At 45.8% G+C, this 27,079-nt stretch overlaps 1 protein-coding gene across 11 annotated transcripts in view; it reads right to left on the bottom strand.

Annotated features, from left to right (window-relative positions):
• The window catches only part of DIP2C (disco interacting protein 2 homolog C), a 398,847-nt gene that overhangs the window by 16,907 nt on the left and 354,861 nt on the right, over positions 1–27,079 (bottom strand). For 4 of the 11 annotated variants that reach the window (XR_010411754.1, XM_064592166.1, XM_064592167.1 and 1 more), the window contains 3 exons: positions 11,373–11,402; positions 9,869–9,930; positions 2,886–3,044 (listed from right to left, as the gene is read on the bottom strand). Coding sequence is in view for 9 of the 11 variants with exons in the window: in XM_064592166.1 (XP_064448236.1) it covers positions 2,886–3,044; positions 9,869–9,930; positions 11,373–11,402 (251 nt within the window). In the remaining 2 variants the exon portion in view is untranslated. Of the gene's footprint in view, positions 1–2,885; positions 3,045–9,173; positions 9,295–9,868; positions 9,931–11,372; positions 11,403–27,079 lie in introns of those variants that run through there. The other 7 variants (XR_010411755.1, XM_064592169.1, XM_045874517.3 and 4 more) reach the window with 5 other exon arrangements.

The following is a 27,079-nucleotide window of genomic DNA, read 5'->3' as shown; positions in this document are numbered from 1 at the left end:
GGCTGTTTGTCCGGTGTCTCCATTAGCGTGACCCCCACCCCTTTCCACACCTCAGGGCTGGGATCGGCAGTGTCCCCCCAGGATGACAAACAGCCGATCCATCTACAGAGATGTCTGGCAGAGCTCCGTGCCGAGAGCACAGGGCAACATGGAGCACCCCTCAAGGTGTTCTGGAGTTTGCTTCTACCCTGGGTTCCGTCGGACACCCTGTTCCCTTCTACATGGATCCGTGTCTGCCAAAAATAGTTGGAGTTGTGTCTGCTACCTCCCACCAGAAGGTCTTTATGAATGCACACCTCCTTTCCCTTCTTTTTTTTTTTTTTTTTAGATTTTATTTATTTATTTGAGAGAGAGAATGAGAGACAGAGAGCACATGAGAGGGGGGAGGGTCAGAGGGAGAAGCAGACTCCCTGCCGAGCAGGGAGCCCGATGCGGGACTCGATCCCAGGACTCCAGGATCATGACCTGAGCCGAAGGCAGTCGCTTAACCAACTGAGCCACCCAGGCGCCCACCTCCTTTCCCTTCTTGAGTGAGAACAGAAAGACCTGAAAAATAATTTCTGGACTTGATACATTATAAGTATCATTTCTCTGAAAGTAATTTCAAAATTGTAGAAAATTTAAAAAATGAAAAGAGTACAAAGAACACCTCCAATATCCCTTAGTCAGGTTCACCCATTGTTAACATTTTATTCCACTTGCTTAATCACGTGTGTGCTCTCTGTCCTGCTCTCTCTCTCTCTCTCTCTCTCTCTCTCTCACACACACACGTCCTTCTGAAGATGGGTGGGACGCTGCATCCATCACGACCCTTTACTGCTCAGTATTTCATCAAGCATTTCCTAGGAGGAGGGATATTCTCATGCATAATCAAAGCACGGCAATTAGCGTCAGTGACGTAACGCCGATCTGAGCCCCGACTGCAGTTCTGTCCATCAGCCCAGTGATGGCTGCAAGAGCATTGCCCCCTCATGTCGAGGACCTGCTGAGCACCAGGTTTTGCATTTGGTTGTCACGTCTCTTTAGCTTCTATTACTGAAGACCATTTCCAAAGCTTTTCTGTCTTTATGAAATCGACGTTTAAAAAGAATATAGTCCCTGCCTTTTAAAAATATCACTTCGGGGTGCCTGGGTGGCTCAGTCAGTTAAGCATCCGACTCTTGACCTCAGTCCAGGTCTTGATCTCAGGGCCGTGAGCTCAAGCCCCACATTGGGCTCCATGCCCAGCATGGTGCCTACTTAAAAAAATAAATAAAAAATAAAAACATCATTTGAAATAATTTTACTCAAAATGAATCAAAGACCTAAATGCAAAAGTTAAAAGTATAAAAATGTTATGAGAAAACATAGGGCAAAAACTTCACAATATCAGATTTGTTAAAAAACAAACAAACAAACAAAAAAACCCCAAAAACCTCAGCTAGGACACCAGAGCACAGGCAGCAAAAGACGGATAAACTGGATCACATCCAAATGAGAAACTGTGCCATGGATGATGTCAACAGAACAAAAGGCAATTCACGGGATGGGAGAAAATATTTGCAAGTCCTATATTGGAGAAAGGACTTGTATCCAGAACTTATAAAGAACTCTTAACACTCAAAAATAAAACAATTTGATTAAAAATGGGCAAAGGACTTGAATAGACATTTATTTAAAAGAGATATATGAATGGCCAATAAGCACATAAGAAGATGCTCGATATCACTCGTCATCAGAGAAATGCAAATCAGAACCACAATGAGATACCACCTCACCCCCGTTAGGATGGCTACTATCAAAAAACCCAAAACAACAGGTGTGGGCGAGGATGCCAAGAAAGGGGAACCTCGTGCACTGTCGGTGGGAATGCAAACTGGTGCAGCCACCATGGAAACCAGTATGGAGGTTCCTCAAGAAGTTAAAAATAGAGCTACCCTGTGATCCAGTTGCACTTCTGGGTATATACCTGAAAAATGCGAAAGCAGAGGCTAGAAGAGAGAGTTCTATGCCCATGTTCACAGCATCAGGAAGGTTGAAGCAATCCAGGTGTCCATCAATGGATGAATGGGTAAGCAGAATGTGGTCCATCCATACAATGGAATATTACTCAGCCCTAAAAAGAAGGAATTCTCACACATGCTCCAACATGGATGGGCCCTGAGGACATGTGGGGGAATGTGATAAAAAAGATGGGACCACTGGTTGACCCGTGAGCTGGACCTGGGCATTCGGAGGCTTCTCACCTCTCCCCTGTCTTTGGAATGTGGGTTCCAAGTGCCTTTCTGCTCCCAGAGGCTACTCCAGGGACACAGCCCTGACCTGGTGACATGGTGTCAAGAACACACCCGCACAGTCCATGTGACAGAGCCCAGTTAGGGCCCCTTGTAACTTGTAAGATCTGGTGGGTGGGTGCGGGGGATCCACCTGTCTTGCTGCCACCCAAGACGAGCAGCGTGTGTAAGTTCCCTTTGCTTATTAAAGCTGCCACCTGCCCTCATGGAGGGGCAGCCCCATTCTTCAGGCCACTTCTGGGCTGCACACCTGCAGAACAGCACGCTCAGGAGAATAAGCCGGTCGCAGAAGGACAAACCCTGTATGATTCCACTTATGAGGTCCGCGGAATAGTCAAGTTCATGAAGACAGAAAGTAGAATGGGGGGTGCCGGGGGCTGGGGAGGGGGAGTTAGTGTTTGATGGGGATAGCGTTTTGGTTTGGGAAGATGTGGAAGTTCTGTGGATGGTGGCAGAGATGGCTGCCCACCTATGAGTGTACTGAACGCCACGGAACTGTGCGCCTAATGATGGTAAGATGGTAAACTCTGTGTTGTGTGTGTTTACTCAGCTAAAATTTAATCGTTTAGACATTATTACTTTGGGGTTCTCTAACATTTCCTCATGACTGACCCGATGGGCTGAGGGAATGTCATGTCCTTCTCGTGGGATCCCGTCTGGAGGCCCATTAGTCCATCCGTTCCCTTCAGGTTTGTTTCTGAGCTTGTCGATTCTTTGTCCGTTCTGCAGAACATTCCAGCACACGATACCGGCATGCCCGTTTGCAGCGTCCTGTTACATGGCAGGGGACACGCAGTGCAGGAGGAGGTCACACGTTGCTTCAATACGCAGACCATGACTAAATCCCATGAGGCAGAAGCCACGCTGTCCTTTTGTGGTGCCTGTCACACACGCAGCCCTGAGCTCCGCCCCTATGGTCCCGTGCCAGCCCCAGGCCACGGTCGGGCCCACACCCGAGCAGGCGGCCAGCTCTTCTCCACAAAAGGACTCTCCAAGAGTAAGTTTTTTTAAGCAAAGAGATGCTTCCCTTCGAGGGAAAAGTATCTATGACGTTCACTTTCTAATGATGGCTGGGTATGACAGCCACACGGGCAAGAATTAGCTGGCTGCCCTTGGCTTTGCTAAGACCCTATAATCAAATGGCATTTGTAGGGTTTTGTGGTGGTGATTCTGTGAACGGCGGGAGCAGAATAAGTCACCAGGATACAGAAAGAGAAGCTGAAGGTGCAGACCAGCTGGAAGAGGGTTTTCACAGACTTGTAGTTTCTGTCGTTTTCTCTCTGTACCCACCCAGTCACACTCTGGGCCATTTCATTCAAAACCGCAATGTGTGTATGCACAACACCAGAATGAGGAGGGAAGAGAGAACAGGAGATGATGGGACAGCCTTTCTCACTGCGCGGCTGGTCGGAGGGAGCAGGAGCACGGGCAGAACAGGTGCTCCGTCCGGCTGATGCCACCAGCCCACGGCGGGGGAGCTGCTGAACCCCTCCTCCTTCTCAGGGCCTGAGTTCTGACCCCACATGAGACACTGCAGAACCCCCCAAAGCCAGCAGGATTGGACTCCCTGCACAGCGTGCCGGGAAGGGCTCACGTCGCTCTGGCCACGTGTGCACACGTCATGACGAGAAATCAGGGGCCGTGTCTGCCTTCCTCTGGAAAGATCAATGCATGATCAATGTAGGAGGCAGCAATCTGCAGAGGGAGACTTCCCCCAGGGAACATGTGGGGCGTGAACTAAATCGCTGTACTGTCAGAGAACATGCCTCACTCATACATGGTGGCTGTGAGAACACAGTGAGCGTCTGATTTTGGGCAAGGGGGCCCAGATGTCGCAAATGAAAATACAGGATGCTGGGTTGAATGTGAATTTCAGATCAACAATAGCACTTTTTAAAGCGTACATTTACCCACGCATATTTGGGACATACTTGCACTAGGAAAATGATGCCTCTTGTATCTGAAACTCAAATTTAACCGGCTGTCCTGTAGTTTATCTGCAGCTCCAATTTAGAGGATTTGGTAGAGGTCTTCGGGATAAGATTTAATGAATAAACCAGTGGGGCAAAAACTATCCAGTCAATATGTTATTTTTTATTCTTATTTAATTATTTAAATTTGATCTTTACTGAGAAAAGACCACAGAACAATCTCTCAGTAGAGCCTAAAATGTTCTAGAAAAGGAAGGAACACTTAGTCAAAACTCCACAAATGTTTGAATTGGGAAGGGGACTCAAATACATCACCCAAGCATTCAGAGCCGGGTGGGGAAGGGGGGGGACCCAAAACGAGCGAGGGCTGGGCTGAGAGGCCCAGTGACGTGGTCTGAGGTCACACGGCCAGCTGGTGGCAGAGCTGTGACTGGTGCCCAGATCAGCACCTCTGTGGCTCTTACTTCTTCTCTAGGGATCTCCTGACAGGACAACAGGTGTGAGAATGAGGTGCAAAGATCAGAAACAGGTGATGGGTTTGAAAGGTATATGGTCTCTAAGGGATGCTGATGCTGGATGGGGGAAAAGCAAAGAAGAAATCAGGGGAAGAGCTTGCCTCTCCCAGCTCCCGAAATGTCCTTGGAATGGGGCTGGGAGCCTGGGCCTGCCTCCTGCACCCGACCAGGGCCTCTCAGACACGGCTTCGGGGCTCCCCACCCACAGAGCCAGCTCAGGAGATTTCGACAGGCTGATATGCTGGGCTGCATTCTAAAGAGGGGAGAACCAGAGTAAAGGGAATCATGTCTTTTTATGGAAGCTACCAATTCCAGGGAAGATTTTGGCCTTGCACGGAAGATGGAGGCTGGAAATTCACCCCAAAATTACCACGTTGCAAAATATGAACTCTTTCTTTTTACTCAGTTTTCTCCATTGATAAAGTCATCTGATTTTCAAGTACACTTCTTAAGAACCATTTAAGGAATGCACAAAACCCACACTACAACCCTGATCTCTTCAACTTCGATTACGTAGCTGCGATTAAGGTGGCCAAACAATGAACTAGAAGCATGTGTGCACACCTGTGAACAGCCAGACACAGACATAAGGGAGGACAGCAAATATAACAGATGGAAAAGCAAATCTATAACTATATATATAATGTATGTATCTATAGAAGCAATACATTGTTTAGATGTATTACATTAGTGAACCATCACGATGCTTCCACAAGGTAGGTCCTCCGATCCCCGCCGGACAGGCAGGGAGTGCTCGGGCTCAGCTGAACGGAACCCAGGAGCAGTGGGTCCTGTGCCTCATGGAACGTCAGGGAAACTCCGATGCTCACAGCATCATCCAGAACTCCTGGGGTCAGCTCGGTCCACAAAGGGCCTGCGCAACTTAGGTGCCCAACACACCTCCCGGGTGGCTGTGGAGGACCGTGTGACCGGAAATCAGAGATTCAGTAATAAATGCGAGCTCCATGTCAGGTTCTGCTAAGACCCTCATGCCAATCACGCACAACCGGGAGCCAACCAAGAGCAGGGTCCCTTTTCAGCTGTTCTATGTTCATCTGGCCCCCGCTCCTGCCGTGGACTAAATCACAAGTCTACCAACGCACGTCTACTCTGCGCTCACTTCTCTCTGGGTCTCGATACTTGGTTAACCACTGACCAGGACTTAGTGGACTATCCCTGCTTTCTGGAGATTTAGCACCTCAAGTTAGGAGGAGTAAGGAAGTTAGGGAAAGCTTTATGCTAACATTGTGTCCATAAGATTTAACTCCTAAAACTATTTCTTTAAATGCTGAAATTTTTTTTTCTTTCCTATCTCAAGTCTGCAAAATCCAAGCGCTTAAGGAAAGATCCAATTGGAAGAGATGGAGAGACCATGAATTCATCTTAAATGAACATATTAGAAAGAGTATTTTAAAAAGTAACACTTTCAAGTAGTCCCCAAACCATTTCATCATTTCCCCCTTGTGCACAGTGGGTCTAAGTCTACTCCAGCAACAGGAGTCAGTCCCTTGCTATGTGAGGCAGAAATGTTCTCCACAGTGACTTGCTATAAACGCAGAGGATGAAATCCCAAACACCATGGGTCACAGAAGACAAGGGGGTGTTAGAAAAAGAGGCAGAAAGTCAAGTAGAAATCAAATCAATTTGGGTAACCTATTTGATCACAGGCTTCCACAATGTGGCTCTCCTCTGTCACCTGTCTCTGTCCCACATATGCACGTGAGCTCGCACAATCTCTCTCTAGGGAAACTGCACATACACACGGACAAGTTAACCCTCTCCAAGTTAATTAGATCATAATTAAGCAGGTGCCCTGGGGCTCCTAGTGAAGGTACCAAAGCAACAAATGATTAATCATCACTGACTCTCCATACGTCTGAGATTAGCACAACGGCCCCATTTTTTTTTTCCCACAATGGTGACAAGAGAGAGGGTCAGTATTTACAAAGGCTCTCCTGTTTCACCTGCACCCCTGCTGGGACCTGGAGCCAGGTGAGCTCCCTCTTGCCCCCAGGTCATCCTGGTGCCGTGGGAGGGACAGCTTCAACCCCGAGGCCCCCGCAGCACCTCCAGGGCCCTCGGAGGGTGGCTGTACCACGCCCGTCCTGAGCACAGGGAGGCTGAGGTCACAGAGCCGGCCCAGATTTGAACTCTGATCAGCTGGACCCCACAGCCTCTCCGTCATATCAGCTAAGACACTTCTGGTTATGTGTTGATAAAGGTCAGAAGTGAGGCTGGAGATTTCAAGCTGGGTGCTATTTTCTCTGGGGAACGTGCAGGGTGGATGGTATTGAACGGAATGGGCTTGAAAGCAGGAGGATTTCGCAGACTGGGGGTGCTGTGGACAGTGGCGAGGCCCCGGGGGCACGACTCCCAGCTTGAGGAGGGGGTGGGAGCTCCAGCTTGCAGAGGCAGGGGCCTCCCAGGCGAGGGGGAGGCCCCAGGGAGGTTTTCTGCTGCAGAAAAGCAGGCGTGAGCAGCACGTCCGCCCGCGACTCAGCCCGACCTGGCCGGGAAGGTCTGTTACAGGTGGTGAAGGCAATGGAGGACACGGAGGACATGGGAGCTCGGGCTCCCGGCTGCTGAAGCTCTGGGGACAGACCACACTGAAGGAGTGGTTATGCCATGTCCAGGTTTGCTTTGGTTTTGGTTGAACACTGACAGACAGAGGAGGCACTCCCCTCAGCTCCGGGCCTCATCCGCCCCCGCCCGCGGGAGGTGAGAATGCAGCGGCATGCCTGGACTGCAGGTGGACCGCCAGACCAGAGCAGGAGGGCGCAGGCACCACGCGGAAGGCTTTCTTCCGAGAGGCCCGGCCAGGGCGGACGCGGGGTTCTGCGTGTCCTGCGTGGGGGCAGCTCGCTGGGTCCCTTTGACACTCGCCGATGTGGCCAGCGATGTGGCCACCAGCGTCGGTCATGACACAGCTGAAACTGTGAAGATGTGTGACCGACAGCAACCTCTAGCTCCCCAGGTACTTCTACTTCCACCCCAGATGGCCTTGTCAGAGAGCACACGGCAGGGACAAAAGCGTCACTTAAAAGGTTTACGGACTTTGAAGACGGGAGAACGAGCAAGTCACCAGGAGCACGCACTGCATCTCAGGCCCCGACTCCTCCCCGAGCTCGGACCACTCTGCCGCATACTTCCCTTTCCCACGTCGCATGCTCTCTGCAGGAACATCTGCCAACTAACACCTCCGCAGGGTCGCTCACAGACACCGTAGAAAGGACTGCCTACGGTTTCTGTTCAGCCCCTCCGTCCCCTCCGTGCGACGATCCCTGACGCTCCAGGACGCTCCTGACACCGTCACGCGTGGTACAGGCTGCTTGGGCGGCCGGTCGTGTAGTCAGCTGCCCGTCCCGGTCAAACGGTCCGTGTTCGTCCACGTGCTCTCATGGCGCTTACTCGTCCCGCGTTTGGGGCCAGGCCACAGGCGGAACTGCATAAATGCTACCCAAACAGGGATTCCTGGGGGAGCTCCTGCTCATCTTTTGAAGGTATAAAAGGTATAATATAATATCATTTCCAAGTAGCTTCTGTAGAGGGTAAAGCAGATTTGTTCTAAAGCCTAGAAGTCACCATTTGGAAGTGTCGATGCCCCTGGAACAAGTTACTTGAACTCTTCAAAGCCAAATTTCTGAGTCGTGAACATGATCTACAGGGATTGTGCGGCGGGGAGCTGGCAAGGTGCAGGGGGGCGCGTGGTCATGTCTGTCCTTGGCCTCCCGCACGGGCGTCCAGCCCAGGGCTCTAACCTTGATTCCCCTTCCACAGCAGAGTCTAAAACGAGGCCCCCAGAGACCAGGCGGCTCCAGTGGGACACGGTTAGGGGGATGCAGGTGAGCCTATCAGGCTGAGCACACTGCATTTTGATCATCTGTGTGGGGCTGTCCCATGCGCTATAGGACATTTTTAGCTGCACCCCTGGCCTTCATCACTGGGACTCCAGCCATACTACTCCCCAAACTGCGCTCATCAGACATGGCCCGACGTCCACGGGGCCTGAGAGCCCTGCTGGGAATGCCCTGTGTGAGTCAGGGGTGGTACTCCCCGGCCTGGCTGGGGCATGCACGGCCCACCTGGGCCCCTCCCCGGCCTCCACAGCCCCGCTCCCCAGTGCATGCAGGATTCGGTGTCACCCAGGAACATACTAGGCCACCCGCTCAGCTGGGTGAGTTTCCCCCATCCACTAACTGTGACCACGAACTCTGTTCTCCCCTCGCTGAACAGCATGATGACCCACGTCAGCAGGCAAGCAGAGGAGGAGACCCACAGTGTCTGGCCGTTGAAATGCCTTCGTCAAGCACCTGCTAGTCATTTCCGGACACACCTGTATCAGGGTCTGTGTTCCTGTGTCCCATCACATAAACAACAACGAGTGGGCATCTCCGTAGTGACCAGACAGAAACAGTCTACTCAGTGGGGAACCGCAGGCTTTTTGGTAGGCCCTCCTGGCTGGGGCAGAAATTCCTCGAAAGGTTCTCATCTTGCTTACACCTCCATGTTCTTCCCCCGCTTGAGGGAAACTGACAAATGCTCACCTTTCATTCTTGCTCAAGGCTGCTTGGGAAGCTGCAGAGAAGGTAACTTCACTGATGTTTTAATTTTTCACGGAAACACCTTTACACAAAATTTCAATTCCCGTAAAGAAATGTGGGCAGACCTGCATCGGGCTCCCTGCTCAGTGGGAAGCCTGCTTGTCTTTCCCTCTCCCACTCCCCCTGCTTGTGTTCCCTCTCTAGCTGTCTATCAAATGAATAAACAAAATCTTAAAAAAAACAAAAAGAAAAAAACCAAAAAAAAAACCCCCAAAAGCAATGTGGGCAGAGTGCTGGTAGCTTACAGAGGTGTAACACGGTGCCCAGTTAAAATGGTGATGGAAAGAACCACAGGCTTCTGGCCAGACTGTTATAGAAGCAACTCCGGTCACCCCTGCCCACTCTGCAACAGTCTTTGCTTACGTCAAAGCGCAAAGTGGACTGCCCCACTGGGAACCAAACAGGTGGAGAGAGGTCGCGGTTCAAGCCAACTGGTGCTTGATTCCCCGGCAACAGCGCTCCCAGCCGGCAGACACTATGCTCCTTCCCTCGCTAGACAGCCCCTGCACGCTGGGCAACCAAGAAACAAACCCACAAGCGCACCGTACCTGTCGTGTCTCAGAGCTCGCATATCAACATAGACGGTGGTTGGGTCAGGTCCCGAGGTCCCCTGCAAGCAAGGACACAGCGCGGTTAACTCAAGTTTGTGTGGGAGGCATCTGGGTCTGCGCTTCCTACCAGTTAGCGAGAATTTCTGTGGTAAAATCTCAAACTGAACAAAAACTAAAAAGCACTAAACCCACACCTCTCTCCAAGATACCTGTTAGTGTCTAGTTTGATAACCTCAGTTCTGAAAGGAGCATCTTAGTAGGATTATGCCGGATTCTCACATGGCTTGACTGTCAATCATATTTACAAAGATAAGAAAGAAAAGAGGTGTGCCACACGTCTTGCCAAATAAACAAAGGCTGAAACTGTGAAGATGTCTGGCTAGCAGGTTGTCAAGGGTAGGAGGCATCGTTTGCTGAGAAGTTCCTGCTATATGCATTCTAAAAGGTGTGTTTTTAGAGGTCAAGATACTGAAGCAGAACATGGGACTCGGACTGACAGCTCGAAAAGGAAGAGATAAGAGATAATTATCTTGTTCCTTTTAGCGCTGCCTCTGTCTTCGCTTTCCTCCAGCTGAGGGAGGTTATTTTTGTCTTGACACAGGTCAGGGAGGTGGTATGTTTATCAAGAGTGCAGTCAGCCCGGGAGTCAGCCCGTGACCCAGCTACCGAACACAGGGGTGCAGAGATCTGGTCTTGGCACCACAAATCCCTTCAAAACATGCTGGGTTGACTTTTGACCAATGATTTCCCTCCATGTAAGAGCAATGCAATTAAAGCTACGTTATAAACCAAAAATTCTAGCTCTATTTCTTGGGAAGGCCATGTGATACCTTGGGTAGAAAAAGATGGAGCCCAAAACAAATTTCCAAAAATGGAGGGAGCGCCTCATAATTTATTTGAAGAACTATGCTAACATTCTTCAGGAGAGAATCTTAACCTTGTATCATAAAAGAATAAGATAAAGACACCTTCCTTAAAGCAGGCTGCACTACTCAACACTCCTGGTCACCGGTCTCTTACCACGAGGACAGAGAACAGCACGTGCCGTCAGCCTCTGTGTGGAAGCTTACACCCCACCCTATATTACGCAAAGAACATTCTCTCCAACCTGTGGCTACTCAAGGAGCCATGTTACCGACTAGTGCTGAGTGGAGAACTAGTATGATGTTCTGAGTAATGCAAAACACATAACCACAGAAGGCCAATTAAAAAGTAAACAAATCAGAAAACAGGTCACCAAATGTGGGAAGTGAAGTCAAATGGACAGGACCCCAAACTGGCAGAGAAACCACTGACTGTGCGTAATGGAAGTGTTTGTCGCGAGCGTGCGACGTTTGAAGACGTCTGAGAGCGCGCGTCGTGCTGGGCGCCAGTCCTCCGACCGTGGCCCGCACCCCCAGCCAGGCTCCGCACTCAACTTCTAGTGTGGCCCAGTGCCGGAAGCTGACGAGACGGTGGTGAGTGGGGGGCACTGGTGTGGATGAAGAGGAAGATCCCCTACCTGCTCAGCGAGCTTCCACAGCCTGTGGGGCTACAGCAGCAGGAGCGGGGGCAAGAAGAAAGGAGAGAACACCAGACCAACAGAACCACAAATAAGCAACACACAGACACGCAAACAAAACAACCCAACAATTAAAATGGGATGAGGAAGAGGGAGGGGTAGGGAGGAGAATGCAAAAAGCAGGGAACAAAGTAAAAAGAAGATCAAAAACAATGTCAAATATGGAAATTGTTAAAATCAATCACTGTACCATTAAAGACTACAAACAAACAAAAATCCTAGATGTCAACAAACCCACAGAGCAACGGAAGAGAGCAACAGATGACCACCTTGGACATACAGACTCGAGTCACCTCCTTAATATACAAGGTCAGTGGTATCGCCCGGCAGTTTAAGGGTATGATGCTTGCAGTTTCTTCTCTTTTCTGAGGGAAGTAGGGAGTATGCATTTTATGGCCAAACTGTTGAACGTTCCCTCACTGAAATTCAATTGCTCCTTCAGTGACTTTAAACCAGGCGGGTCCGCTTACATGCGGACTGCTTCTGAGAAACCAGGGCTGTAATATAAGTAGATTTTCTTTTCCCTTTGATTTTCTTAGTAATGTTTTTGTTTGTCTAGTTCACATTACTGCAAGAATGCAGTACATAATACATAAACACACAAAATAGGTGTGAAGCAGCTATTTATGTCATCACTAAGGCTCCTGGTCAACAGTGGGCTATTAGTAAAGTTTCCGGGGAGTCAGAAATTCCTTCTATGTGGGTTTTCCACTGGGTGGGGGTCAGCGCCCCTAAGCCCCTCATTGCTCGAGGTAAACTGTAGTTCCAAGGCTCCGATGACAATCATGAAGGAGAGCCTGGATGCGTTCATATCTAAAATCAGGATGCCTAGCCCTGCTCCTCCACAAGAGAACCTACAAGAGAAGATGCCCAAGTACATGTGAAGCATGAAGGAACGGAGCCCTGGGCTTGCACTCAGTCCAGGTCAGCTGTGTGAGCAGGGACCTGCCCCTCCCGAGCACGCACCCCGCCCCTGTGTCAGCCCCACATGTGAACAGAGAGCTCCCCGTCCCGAGCACACACCCCTGTCAGCCCCACACACCAGCAGGGACCTGCCCCTCGTGAGCTTGAGCCTCATGTCAGTCTCACAAAGACACTTCCTCCTGGTTTGTTCTCACCTTCCGTGGTTTTGGGGTCCACGGCCACCCCTCTTAAATTACCGACGTCGGCGCAGCAGAAACACTCCAGAAAGCACCTGGAGTCAGGTCCCTGGAGCGCGTGGGGAAGAGCGAGGGACAGATTCCAGTCCTTCCAGAAGTGCTCTCCAGGGTCCTGGATGAGGGACAGTCGCGGTCCAGCGAGGACCGCTGCAATATCAAGTCATCAGCTGGATTTCCAGGTGGTGACACCCAACGCCAGAGGGAGACGCTACCACTGCTCAACGGGGAGTGGAGCCTTTAAGAACAGCAATGTTCCAGGGGCGCCTGGGTGGCTCAGTCGGTTAAGCGACTGCCTTCGGCTCCCTGCTCGGCGGGGAGTCTGCTTCTCCCTCTGACCCTCCTCCCTCTCCTGCTTTCTTCTTCTTTTTTTTTTTTTTTAAAGATTTTATTTATTTATTTGAGAGGGAGAATGAGAGAGCACATGAGAGGGGGGAGGGTCAGAGGGAGAAGCAGGCTCCCCGCCGAGCAGGGAGCCCGATGCGGGACTCGATCCCGGGACTCCAGGATCATGACCTGAGCCGAAGGCAGTCGCTTAACCGACTGAGCCACCCAGGCACCCCCTCTCCTGCTTTCTGTCTCTCATTCTCTCTCTCTCAAATAAATAAATGAAATCTTAAAAAAAAAAAAAAAAAAAAAGAACAGCGATGCTCCAGATCTAGAATGAGGCTTCCATCCCCCTGTCGCTGCCTTCACAGTGGCAGCCAGGCAGTGGCTTTCTTGGCGTGGAGCTGCGGCAGGACAAGAAGGAACAGGCTCGGGAAAGGCGTCTGCACTTGAAGGTACACGGGACTTTTACTGGACCTATTCAAGCCGAATGCAAGGTTTTCAATAATTCCCTTCATAATTCCTTGAATCCCAAACATTTCAAATATTAATGGAGCAAAATAAGCCCATGTTTTCTGTAAATTAATTTAATTCACAGATTTTGTTGTGATGGCTCAAGGCATTATGTCAGAGAAAAATATGTATGACCAGGAATAAATTTCTCAACTTGTAGGCGCAGGGAAGGGACAACTCAGCATCTGGAGCAAAATCCTTCTGTGCATTCATTAATAAGGGATACACGAAGGAGGAGGTAAAGAGTTAATATATAGTTGTTTCCAAACTTTAAAAATCTTAAGGTACAAAAAAATCGAGATTTCAAGATACATATGAGGGACTGTGTATTTAACAAAATTTCCTTGCTTGAACAAAATTTACTTTGACAAAGAATGTAAGCTGGAGTTTCTTTAAATAAGGAGATCCCTAATGCATAATAAAAGTGCCCCCGAGTATTTAAAGATCATCAAATATTTGCAAAAAGGACCAGCAGGAAAGAAAATCCACATTCCAACTGGAGCTTATTCAGAAATGACAGAGCATGTTTGAAATTTCAGGTTATATTAATAATAATAAAAAAAAGGATTCACCCTAAAGTTCAGCTGTACAAAAAGTATGTTGCATATGGACATATTCATACTAAAAATCATTTTTTCTTTGGTATAAAAGTACTGTCAGTTAGGCATTAAACACTTCTTGAACACATAAGCTATATTTAAATCTCAGCTGAAAATATACAGACTCACATCCTAAACACAGCACAGAAAATCCAACACCTCAGCACACAGCACCATAAGCTTACGTAACAAATTCCCGAGTGGAAATGTGCATAATGAAGCCACAGTGCCAAAGTGCTGATGTTGGGCACATCTACTGTGCTGGGTGTTGGAGGAGTCGAGGGAGTTATCCATAGACAGGGGTCAGGGGAGGCGGTGTCCCCTGGGGCAGATTATGGGGAGCACGAAGCAGACTCTGGGCACAGCACAGGCTCATGGCTGGCCACGCTGGCAGTTGAATGCTAGCAGTGGTCCTGCCCGCAGGACTCAAGCCAGGTTCTTTGGTGCTCCTAGCAGATCTGTGTCTCAACCATGATCTTTTCACCATTTTAATTGAGGTGTAATTTACAGACAACAAAATGCACAGATTTTTCACATTTGGTTACATGAATTTGGACAATCGTATACACCCACGTGACTACCACCCCAAATAGCATATAAAAACTCCTTCACCTCTGACCCCAAAAGGCTACCACTTTGTGATTTCTAACACCACAGATTAACCCATTATCAGACTTCATATAAAATAACACAGCATGTATTCTCCTGTGTTGGCTTTCACTGAACACGATGATTCTGGAATCCACACATGATGTTTGCGGCAGCAGCTTGCCCCTCTGCGTTCTGGGAAGTGTTCTGCTGTATGAACACGTCATCATGTACTCTTCCAACCTGTTGCTGTGGGACATTTGGGTTATCTCCAGTTAGGGGCTATCCTGACAAAGCTTGTACAAATAAGTTTGTAGGCAGGTTTCCTTTCCGGTACATACTCTTGACATGCTGGCTCACAGGGCTGACATGCATTGAACTTTATAAGAAACTGTTAAATCTGTCCCCAAACTCGCAATGATTAAGGGTTCTAGCTGCTCCGTGTCTTCATCACCATTTAGTACTGTCAGCCTTGTTGATCTTAATTATTCTAGGAGGTGAGACATGGAAGTACTGTATTTTTTTTTTTAAGTGAAAATCACAGTTTCAATGGAGTACCACATGTTGTGCTTTGACTCATTTTTGGGGAGCTAATCAGCAAAGGGAGGAACTTCAGGAACCGCACAGAACATGGAATGCTTCTCAAATCTGCAGGTCACCCTGCAGTAGCTGTGCTTACCTGTTCTGTATTGTCCTCACTGTGGGCTATGTGCTGCCTACGCAAGTATGCCATGTGATTCGTCAGCATTTTCCTGATAACTACAGATGCTGAGCACATTTTATGCACTTATTGGCCCTTTGTAGGTCTCCTTCTGTGAAATGTATATTCAAGTCTTCTGCGGATTTGTCAGATATGTTATTATAAATACATCTTCCCAGTCTGTATTTTTTCTATCAATTTTCTTAACCATATTAACTTTAATTTTGATGAAGTCCAGTTATCACGTCTTCCTTTTATGCTTAGTGCTTTTTTGTGCCCTAAGAAATCTTTGCATATCCCAAGTAATGAAGACTGTCTTTGCAGTATTTCCTGGAAGCTTTATTCTAAAACTCTCATCACAGACATTCAGGGCCATGATCCACCTAGAACAGATTTTCGTGATTTTCGTGTATTCTACGAGGAAGGGATTGAGGCTACTTATACCCATCTAAATCTTCAGTCATTCTAAAACATTTGTCAAAAAACCTTTTCTTTCCCTACTCAATGGAGTTGGTGACATGGGGTCTATTTCTGGATTCATTTTTTTCCCCAGGTTTGCTCTGTTTTTGTGGTTTTGCTTTCCTCTCTGTTGGTCTCTCTGGATGCCAATGTCACATTGTCTTGATTACCAGAGCTTTACAGGGAGTTTCAAAATCAGGTACCTAAGTCTTTCAACACTGTTTTTTCTTTTTTGCAATTCCATAACAACTTTAGAACCATTTTGTCAATTTCCTCAGGACAAGCCTTCTTAGATTTAGTTGGGACTGATCAGTTTTGGGGGAAAAAAAGTCATCTTAAAAATACGGACTCATTGGTTGAGCGTCTGCCTTGAGCTCAGGTCATGATCTCAGGGTCCTGGGATCGAGCCCCGTGTTGGGCTCCCTGCTCAGTGGGGATTCAGCTTCTCCTTCTTCCTCTGTCCCCCCTACCCCATGCGCTCATGGTCTCTCAAATAAATAAATAAATAAATAAATAAATAAATCTTAAAAAAAAAAATGCTGGCTCATCCACTCCATGACTTATGACACATCCGTTCATTTATTAGGATTTCATTTCTTTCAGCAATATTTTGTGATTTTGGTGTACTCCTTTAAGTGCACCTTTCATTCTTAAGTACTTGAAGTTTTTGGATATTATAGTAAATGGCATTTAAAAAATTTCATTTTCTGGTTGTTCATTACTACTCTAAAGAAATATTATTTACTCTTTTTTTTTTTAAAAGATTTTATTTATTTATTTGAGAGAGAGAGAATGAGAGAGAGAGAACACATGAGAGGGGATAGGGTCAGAGGACGAAGCAGACTCCCTGCCAAGCAGGGAGCCTGATGCGGGACTCGATCCAGGGACTCCAGGATCATGACCTGAGCCGAAGGCAGTCGCTTAACCAACTGAGCCACCCAGGCGCCCCTTATTTACTCTTTTTAATTTTTATTTTTTATTATGTTATGTTAGTCACCATACAGTACTTATATTTTAAATCCCATATAGCTAACATATAGTGTTATATTAGTTTCAGGTGTACAATATGGTGATTCAACAATTCTGTGTACTACTCAATGCACATCAAGAGAAGCGTGCTCTCAATCCCCTTCACTCATCCTCACACTCCCCCCCACCTTCCCTATGGTAATCATCAGTCTGTTCTTTATATTTAGGAGTCTGTGTTTTGGTTTGTCTCTTTTTTGTTTGTTTCGTTTCTTAAATTCCACACATGAGTGAAATCATATGGAATTGGTCTTTCTCTGACTTATTTCACTTAGCATAGTACACTCTAACTCTGTCCACATTGTTGCAAATGGCAAGATTTCATGCTTTTTTAGAGTGGAGCAATATTCCGTTATATACACACACACATATGTATATATACACACCACCACCATACACACACATCTTCTTTATTCATCTATTGATGGACACTTCATCTATTTATTGATGGATATAAACATACATATATATATATATACCACATCTTCTTTATTCATCTATTGATAGACACTTGGGCTGTTTCCATATTCCAGCTATTGTAAATAATGCTGCCATAAATACAGGGGTGCATAGGAATACAATTTTTTATGTATAAACTTTTTTTTAAAGATTTTATTTATTCATTTGAGAGAGAGAGAGAGAGAGAATACAGAGGCAGAGGGAGAAGCAGACTCCCGACGCAGGGCTCAATCCCAGGACCCTGAGATCATGACCTGAGCTGAAGGCAGATGCTTAACCGACTGAGCCAGCCAGGGACTCTATGTATAAACTTTTTATTTTGTGCTATTCCTAACTTTACATATTAGTAATTGTGGTTTTAGTTCCATGGGAGTTTTTATGTGCACTATTGGGAAGTCTGCAAATAACAAGTTTTACTTCTATTTCCAGTATTTGCACCTTTTACGTCTTATCACATTGGCTAGGACTTCAATACAATGCTGATGTTCCTGATTTTAGGGGGAAAGCTCTCAAAGTGGACCCCTGAGAATGAGATTCCAGCTTTTTGTATATGTTTTTTCTCAGACTGAAGAAGCTCCCATGTCTTCCTAGTTATCCCATGAACGACGGGTTTCTTACATCTATTGATACATCATACAATCATATTATTTTCTCCTTCATTCTGTTATAATATAGTAAATTAGACTGATAGTTTTTAAATGGTGAAGCAACTCTGCATTCCTAGCTAAATCATGCTTGGTTGTGATTCACTACTCTTTTTTATGTGTTGCTGCACTCAATATGCTAGTATTTTGTTTGGAATCTTTTTCACATGGGATATTGGCCTGGATTTTTAATTTCTGGGAATTTTTGTCAGATACTGGTATCCAGGTTACATTCACTTCATAACACATGTTGGATCATGTTCCTTTTTCCTCTGTTTTCTGAACAAGTTTTTGCAGGATTGGTATTTTCCCAGTGAAATCATCTGGGCCTAGAGGTTTTCTTTTTCTCTCCTGTGAAGGTTTTGGATTATGGATTCAATTTCTTTCATATATATATATATGAAATTACCTTCTTCTGAAATGACCTTCTTCATCTCTGGTAGTATTCTTTGTTCTGAAATTAATGTTGCTTGATATTCATATAGCTACTTCAGCTCTCCGTTAAGGTTAGTATGGTACAATTTTTCTGTCCTTATACTCAATCTATTTGTGTCTTTATGTTTAAAATGAGTTTGTCATAGGGAATGTATAGTTAGGTTTGCTTTTGAAAAATCCAATCTCATGATCTCTGCATCTTACTTGGGGTGTTTAGACCATTTATATGTATTGAATTATTGATGTGGTTATGTTTAAATATCTTTTTAAAAATTCATCCTACCTGTATTTTCACCCCTCTTTTCAGACTTCTGTATTTAGTATTGTTTCATAGGTCCATTTTATCTCCCTTGCTGGCTTATTAGTTTATCAGCTACTTAAAGAAAACAAATCTGTGGTTATGTTCAGGTTTTTAGCATACATCTTTTTCACAGCCTACCTGCAAGTGGTATTATACCACTTTTTGTATGACATATACACCTTGTGATAGTCTATTTCCATCTCTCCCCTCCCAACCTCTGGGCACTTGTCATACAGTTGACTTCTACACATTATTAACCCCACACTACAATACCATTTTTGTCTAAGCCATCAATAATCTTGTAAAGAGATTTAAAAAGTGCTAAAGGTCTTACATGTTTACCTAGGCAGCTGCCATTTCCAGTTCTCATTCATTGCATAGATCCAGATTTCAATCTGGTATCATTTCTCTTCTGCCTAAAGGATTTCCATTGATATTTCTTCCTGTGTGGGTATGCTGATAGTAAATTCTCAGCTTTTTTTTTTTTGTTATGGCTAAAAAAGTCTTTATATAGCCTGTGCTCCTTGAAAGATATTTCCACTGAGTGTAAAATTCTAGGCTGACAACTCTTTTCTTTCAGTACTTAAAGATGTCCTCTACTGTCTTATTTCTCACGTCAGTTCTGATAAGGAACATGAAATGATCCCTATCTTTGTTCCTCTGTATATAATTTGACTTCTTTTTCATCTGGCTGCTTTTAAGATATTCCCTGTATCACTGTTTTGAGCAACTTAAGCAGTTTCCTTCAGGTTATGTTGGAGGTAGCTGAGCTTTGAGATTTGTGGGTTTATAGTTTCATCAAATTTAAAATAGTTCTTCATGTATTTTTTCTGGACCTCTATCCGTTCTTCCTCTGTTTTGGGGACTCCAAGCACCTGTATATTAAGTCATCTGAAGTTCCCCACAATTCAGTGATGCTCTTACCATTAAAATTTTTTCTATGTTTTATTTTGCAAAGTTTCTATTGCTATGTCTTCAAGTTCACCAATATTTTCTTCTGTTGTATGCTAAAATACAATTCCATCACTGTATTTTTCATCACAAATACTGTAGTTTTCATTTTTAGAAGTTCAATTTGTTTTTTTCCCCTCTAACATTCCATGTTTCTTAACATTTTGAATATCTGGAATACAGTTAAAATAACTCTTTTAGTATTCTTGACTATAAATTTAATATCTGCATTAGTTTAGTTCAGTTTTGATTGACTGTTATTTCTCCTCATTGTGGATATTTACTTGTTTCTTGGTATGCCTGGTAATTTTTGATAGTATGTCAGACATTGTAAATTTGACCTTGCTGGGTGCTGGATATTTTTGTATTCCTGTAAATATTCTTGAGCTTTGTTCTACATCAAATCACTTGGAAAGATCTTGATTTTCCTGGTTCTTGCTTTTAATATCTGTTAGGTGGGACCTAGGCAGTGCCTCATGAATTATGAGATTTTCAGTCTGGCTGCTGGGAACAAGCAGTATTCACTCCAGCCCTTTTGGCTGGTTCTTTGTGTGACTCTGAGTAGTTTTCTAACATGAATTGAGCTGACTGGTGTTCAGAAGATTACTTGAGGAGGATGCTCTACAAACACTTGAGGAGGGTCCTCCGGGGATCCCCAGAGTTCTATGTGTCTCTTTCCTCTGTAGCACCCTGTTCTGTGAACTCTAGCCACCTTTTGTCTCCTCAGACTCAGCTCCAACTCCTCCACTCAAAGAGCTCACCAGGCTGCAGTAACCTAGAGAAATCACAGGGCTAACCTTGCTTCTCTCAGGGCTCTTCCTTCTTTGTCACTTGACATCTAGGGTCATGCTTCATGTATTTGACCATTCTTTATTTGTTTCTTTATATATCTGGTCCCTGCTACTCTATCTTGGCCAACAGAAGAAGACCCTAGCCCTATTACATGTAAATTTTTTCCCTCTCTCCATCACTCCTTATCTCTCAGATGTATTTAGGTGTAATTTGCATGCAATAAAATTCATCCTTAAGTTTACAGGTTGATTGACTTTGACAAATGTATAGTCATGTAACTACCATCACAATCAGGACATAGAAAATCTTTATCATCCCAAAAGTCCCCTCCTGCCTCTTTGCAGTCAATCCCCTCCCCTGGTCCTCAGCACCTGGCAACACTGATCTGATTGTTGTACCTACAGTTTTGCCTTATCCAGGATATCATATAAATAACCTCATATAGTATGCAGACCTCTGTGTCTGGCTTCCCTCATCCAGAAGATTATTCCTGACGTCCAGTCATGCTGTTCCCTGCAGGAGCAGTCTATCCCTCCCACTACTGAATAGCACATTGCTGCATGAATGGAGTACAACCTGCCCTTCCATTCTCAGGTAATGGATATGTAGCTATTTCCAGTTCTTGGTGATTATGAATGAAGCTGCTGGACACATTTGTGTGTCGGCCCCTGGGAGGATGTACACTTTCACTTCTCTTGGGTGAACACCCAGGAGAGAAATGCTGGGTCATATGGCAAGTCATGTTCAATAGTATAGGAAACTCACAAACTGTTCTCCAAAGTTGCTGCGCTGCCCCACATCCCCAACAGTGATGTATGAGGCTTCACAAATTGTCCCATTCCCTGCTAGCACATGGTATCATTAGTCTGCCTCTCTCTTATTAGTGATCAGTATTGCTAGTTTACCAAATTTATTAATTTTTGTAAGGAATCAACTTTTCACTATATTGAGTCTTCCATTGTCTGTTTTCTATTTAACTCATTTCCACATTTATTTTTATTTTCTCCAACTTTGGGCTTGAGTTTTTTGCTTTTTCCTAGATTTTTTTGAGGTGGAAGTTAAAATAGATTTTACACTCTTCTCTTTCCTAATACAAACATTTACTGCTGAGCACTACTTTAGGTGCAACCAACAAAACTTGATATGTTGTGTTTTCATTAACAATCCTTTTAAAGTACTTTCTCGGGGCGCCTGGGTGGCTCAGTTGGTTAAGTGACTGCCTTCAGCTCAGGTCATGATCCTGGAGTCCCTGGATCGAGTCCCGCATCGGGCTCCCTGCTCGGTAGGGAGTCTGCTTCTCCCTCTGATCCTCTCCACTCTCATGTGCTCTCTCTCTCATTCTCTGTCAAATAAATAAATAAAATCTTAAAAAAAAAAAGATAAAGTACTTTCTCATCTTCCTCATGATTTCTTCTTTTATATATGGGTTATTCAGAAGTGTGTTGTTTAATTTCCAAATATTTAGGGATTTTCTGGCCATCTTCCTGTTATTACTAGTTTAATTACATCACAGAGAATATATTGTGTGATTGTAGTCATTTAATATTCATTGAAAATTGTTTTATAGTCTTTCCTGGGAATTTTTCATGTTTGACAAAAATGTCAACTCTACATATGTTGGTGTCTGAGTCTGCTTGGGCTGCCATCACAAAATGCCATAGACTGTGTGCCTTAACAAAAATTTATTTCCTCATGGTTCCAGAAGCTAGAAGTCTGAGACCAAGGAACCAGCACAGCTGGGTTCTGGTGAGCGCTCTCTTCTGGGCTTGCTGATAGCTGCTTTCTTGCTGTGTGTTCACATGGCTTTTCCTCACTGTGTGTGCATGGAGAGTGCAACCCTGATTTCCCTCCTTGTAAGGACATAAATCTTATCAGATTAGGTCTCTCTTTTTTTTTTTTTTTTAAGATTTTATTTATTTATTTGACAGAGAGAGCAAGAGAGCACAAGCACCCCAAGTATAGTGTTCTTAAATGTTAATTACATCGGGGCACCTGGGTGGCTCAGTCGTTAAGCGTCTGCCTTCGGCTCAGGTCATGGTCCCAGGGTCCTGGGATCGAGACCCACATCAGGCTCTCTGCTCGGCCAGGAGCCTGCTTTTCCCTCTCCCACTCCCCCTGCTTGTGTTCCCTCTCTATCTCTCTCTGTCAAATAAATAAATAAAATCTTAAAAAAAAAAATGTCAATTACATCAAGTTAGGCGACATTGTTGTTAAAATCTTCTATATGCTGATTTTTTTTCTTACTTATTTTATCAATTACTGGGAGAGAGATGTTAAAGTCTCCAACTATGACTATGAATTTGTCTTTTTTCCTTTTGAATTCTGTCAGTTTTGCTTCACGTATTTTGAAACTCGTTTTTAGGTGCATATGCACTTAGGATTTTTATGTTTACTGGTGAACTGACCCTTTAATCATCATTCAATGGATACCTTCACTTTCAGTAACCTTTACATCTAACATATCTGTTATTAATATGGCACACCAGTCATCTTCTGCTGACTTTGTGTCTACTTTTAACTTGTCAATACCCTCATAGTTAAGGTTTCTTGTAACCTTTACACACAGTTGACTCTTTTTAACTTGACAATCTCTGCCTTTTAATTGCCTGTTTAGTTAATTTACTTTTAATGTAATTGTTGATATGATTGGCTGTTTATTTGTCCCTTTTGTTTTTGTTCTTCCTTTCTTTTTCCTGCCCCCCTCCCCGCAAACAGAATATTTTGGGTATAGTATTTTATCTCAATTGATCTTTTCTTTTTAGTGGTTGATGTAGAGATTAAAATTGGCATAATTTATCACAATCCACCTTCACATAATGTGCTTTATGAGCATAAAGAGCAGCATATTTCCATTCACCTCCTTGTCTGCCCTGAGGTTTGTCACCTCATGTGCCACTTCTACGCATGCTACAAATACCTCAATTGTCTTTTTTTTTTTGCTTTGAATAGTTAATGGTCTTTAAAGAAATTTAAAATATTTACATATCTATACATTGCTAGAAAAATTTTCAAATGTTTCCTTGTATTTAGCTTTTCTAGCATTTGCTTTTCCTACAGATCTGATCTGCCTTGTGTGCTTTCTTCTCTCCACCTGAGCAGTTCAGCCTTTCTTGTAGTGCACGTCTGCTGCTGATGGAGTCTCTCAGTTTTGCCCTGTCTACAAATACCTGCTATTGTCTTCCCAAAGGGTATTTTTGCTGGATAAGCAACTCTTTTAGCACTTTGCATGGATCACTCCACTGTGTTCTGACTTCTGTTGTTTCTGTCATTTTTATTGTTCTCCTCTGTGCACTGTATCTTTATTTTTGTAGCTGCTTGAAGACCATCTCTAACTTGGCTTTCAGCGTTTTGAGAACGATTCAACTAGGTTTGTTTTTATTTACTCTGCCTGGAGCTCACAGAGATGCTGAGTCTGTAGGTCGACACCTCTCATCGGTCCTCGCCATTATGTCTTCAAACGGTTCTCTGTCCCAGTCCCCTCACCCTCCCCTTCTGGGATCCTACTACATGTACAGCAGACAACTTGGTATCACCTCAGAGATCCCACATACTGTTCCACTTTACATTCTTTCCTTCTCTCCTGATGTTTCCGTTTGCAAAGCTTCTACTGATGGGACCTGAAGTTTGCTCACGGGGCCTCTCCGTCTGCATCCAGTCTGCTACGGGAACCACGAAGAATCTTCTTTCTATGTCTGCAGCTTTCATTTCCAGCATTTCCATTTGGGTTTTTTTTTGTACTTTTTATCTTTCCGTGACATCCCCACCTCTTTGTGCAAGGCGCATACCTCTTCAACTGCACCCTTTAACGTATGTATCCTAGTTCTCTCAGAGTTTCTGGTAATTCCAGCATGTCTACTCTACGGACTATTTCCACATTCTTCTTGTGCCCATGTATTTCCTCTGTGCATGTCTTTTAGTTTTTTACTGTAAAGTAAACACTGTGTTTAAGAGACCAGTGGAGACTGAAGTAAAAAGCATGCACTCCCAGAAAGGGCACCTCCTTCTCTGGCCTCGTTCGGGTGTCTCAGCGATCTGTGCCCTTTGTAGGTGGCCTGGGATCTCTAACAGCTCCACTGAGATGCCAGTCCATGCTGGCTTCATGGCTGTGGGCAGGACGAGACTCCGGACACCAGCTTTTTGCCTGACAAGGTGGTTCTCCGTCTCTCCAGCCTCACCCCAGCCTTCTCCATCCTGCAGCCAATGCCCAGCCTTTGGAGGCAAACATGCTGCACTTGGTGAAGGTCCAGGGGGCTGTGACACACATGCTCAGCCCTCTTGTCCCACCTCTGTCTTTGGAGTGCAAGGGGAGTGTATCCAGTAGTCTGCAGCTGCCCAGAGGGGGCCGCTCAGCATTCCTGCTCTCTGCTCATACCTCAGTACCTCTGCCTTCCACCCACTGAAGGCCCACCGTCCCTCAGGGGAAATGGTTTCTCAGGCCACCCCCCCTCCCAAACAAGGTTTCAGATGCTGGTTACTGTGCATTTACTAGAGGCCTAAAGAACCTCAGATGATTCTCTCGGCTCTCCTGCCCTGCTGCCGGCTTCTGCACTCTCCCCTCTGGACAGGAGACCTGCAGACAGGCTGGTGCAGGGATGCAGAGTGACTGAGCTGGGCTCCTTGGGATTTTGACCCACTCTCCCGCACTATGTGCCACGTTAGTGCGCTCAGGGTTTGGTTGGTCTCTACGGTAAGTTCCCCCTGCTGCTTCTCTGCCAGGGATGAAAATAAGGGTGTCTTCTCTCCACAGGTGACTTCAGTTCACTGAGACTTCCGTTAATCTTCAGCTCTCTGACAGATCTTAAAAACTGTAACTTGTATATTAACCAGGTTGTTTTAATGGCTAGGGTTGGAACAACAGTCTCTTGTGACTTATGCAGCCTAATAAAAAATGGAAGTCCAGAATTCGTTATATATAAATATACCTTTTGCTAACATCAAACAGAGCTGGTCTCTGTGGTTTGTCTGAAGCATCTCAACTTGATTTAGAAATTAGTATCAGGAGTGGTTGCAGTAACAGATTGTCAGGGAAGTAAGAGGGTCTGAAATTAATTAGTGGGTTTGGTAGGAGTCAAAGGCAGTGAAAATCGGCTTCTATGCTGGAGCGGACCATGGCAGTCCATGCCATGTCCTGACAAATTGGTTAATTAACTGACTTTCACAAAGGTCAGCAAACCCATGTGCAGAAAAGGAGCCTGCCTCTTCACAGTTCCCTAGAAACACAGCCATGACCGCTCACTCCCGTGTCACCCGCTTCTGCTGAGCTGCACCAGCAGAGCTGGGTCGTGCAGAGAGAGGCCATACTGACCGCAGGCCCAGGCTGCTCACTCAGCCCTTCAAGACAAAGTGCCACCAAGGGCTTCGGGTCAGGGAGCAGTGTGAACGCATGCAGACTGAGGCAGGGCAGCTGTGTCTGCGAGCGCTGCTCAAGTCGAAGGACCAATGAGAAGCTCAGATGCCCATGTTCTTCGTTCAAGACACCAACTCAAACCCAGGAAATTCCTGCAGCTGATAAAGGATCAACCCACACCAAAGTGACCCCTTGCCTGTGAAGCCTGCGGTGTTCAGCCTCAGGTGCCCAGCTCATCATGGTCTGCTAGGACCCTAGGCTCTTCCTGTTATTCCCAAAGCTCCGGAATGTCCAGATGGGAAGACACGCCCAGGAACCAGCAGATCCAACACCAAGTCTGTTCACTGTGGTACCCTGCCCCCCCCGCGCCTAGTGCACACCCAGTCATGCCATACAGAGGGGTGCAAGAACGCGTCTTCTCTTCTCTGCCTTTGTCTCACAGTTTACGGAGCCCATCCGTCCATGGCAGTGAACTTTATAGCCTAGTCCACAGCCGACAAGCCAGCATGAGGGAATGTCCACCACCCAGCAGCAACCACAGTAACAGCAGAGGCTTGAACTCGTTTCTTTTTTGGACAGAGGGCGGGTGTGTTATCGGTTCTAAGTGTGAAAGCTGTGTTATGATAGTTTTTTTGGGGGGCGATGTGTAAGAATGGGACAGAGTGTGTGTTGATTAAGGCAGCCAAAGAGATGGGCTGAAGTCGCCATCTGTCACCCCTTTTTGGTCACCAAGCATCTGAACCCCTTTTCTGTATTTGGGGAACTCTACTTTTGGAGCTGTGCTGGATACAAAGCCCATGTGTGGTGACTAAAGCTAACTGCCACCCTCCTCCCGCTCTCCCGGATGCCAGCCTGTGGGCAGGTAACCAAGCCTGCCAGGTACCCGCATCCATCCGTGGCACCGGACAGTGTGCACGCTCCCGCCTGTGGCGGTGGCGAATCTGCAGCACAAGCACCAGCTGGTCGCCTTACGACTCCCAAACTCCAGCGTCCTCTCACGAACGGCATGAGCTATTCCTGGGTGCGCCACCCTAAACTGGGTTCCAGCGCCCCAGATGCCTCTGAGAGCCACCCATGGCGTCTTAACAAATTCCTTTTCATTCAGATTGCCAAGGAAGGTTTCTGCCGCTTACAAATCAGAATGTGGACTAGGATACTGGGTGACTGAGATGCAGGTCCCATGATCGCCAATGTTAATTTTCATTCTCTGGGACAACACGAATCAGCAGAAAGGGTGTGCGGGTTTCAGCTGAATGTGACTCATTCCTGGGAGCATATAACCCTCCCACAACACCTCATTTACTGTCACTTTCCCCCATCCAAAAGCAGTGGAGGGGGGAAACGGGTTT

The sequence above is a fragment of the Mirounga angustirostris genome, unplaced genomic scaffold, assembly GCF_029215605.1.
Source record: "Mirounga angustirostris isolate CCGP_5_RB_7025 unplaced genomic scaffold, mMirAng1.0.hap1 SCAF_5, whole genome shotgun sequence".
Taxonomy (NCBI): domain Eukaryota; kingdom Metazoa; phylum Chordata; class Mammalia; order Carnivora; family Phocidae; genus Mirounga; species Mirounga angustirostris.
Note: the sequence above shows the minus strand (reverse complement) of the source record. Positions and strands in the feature narration are given on the sequence as shown.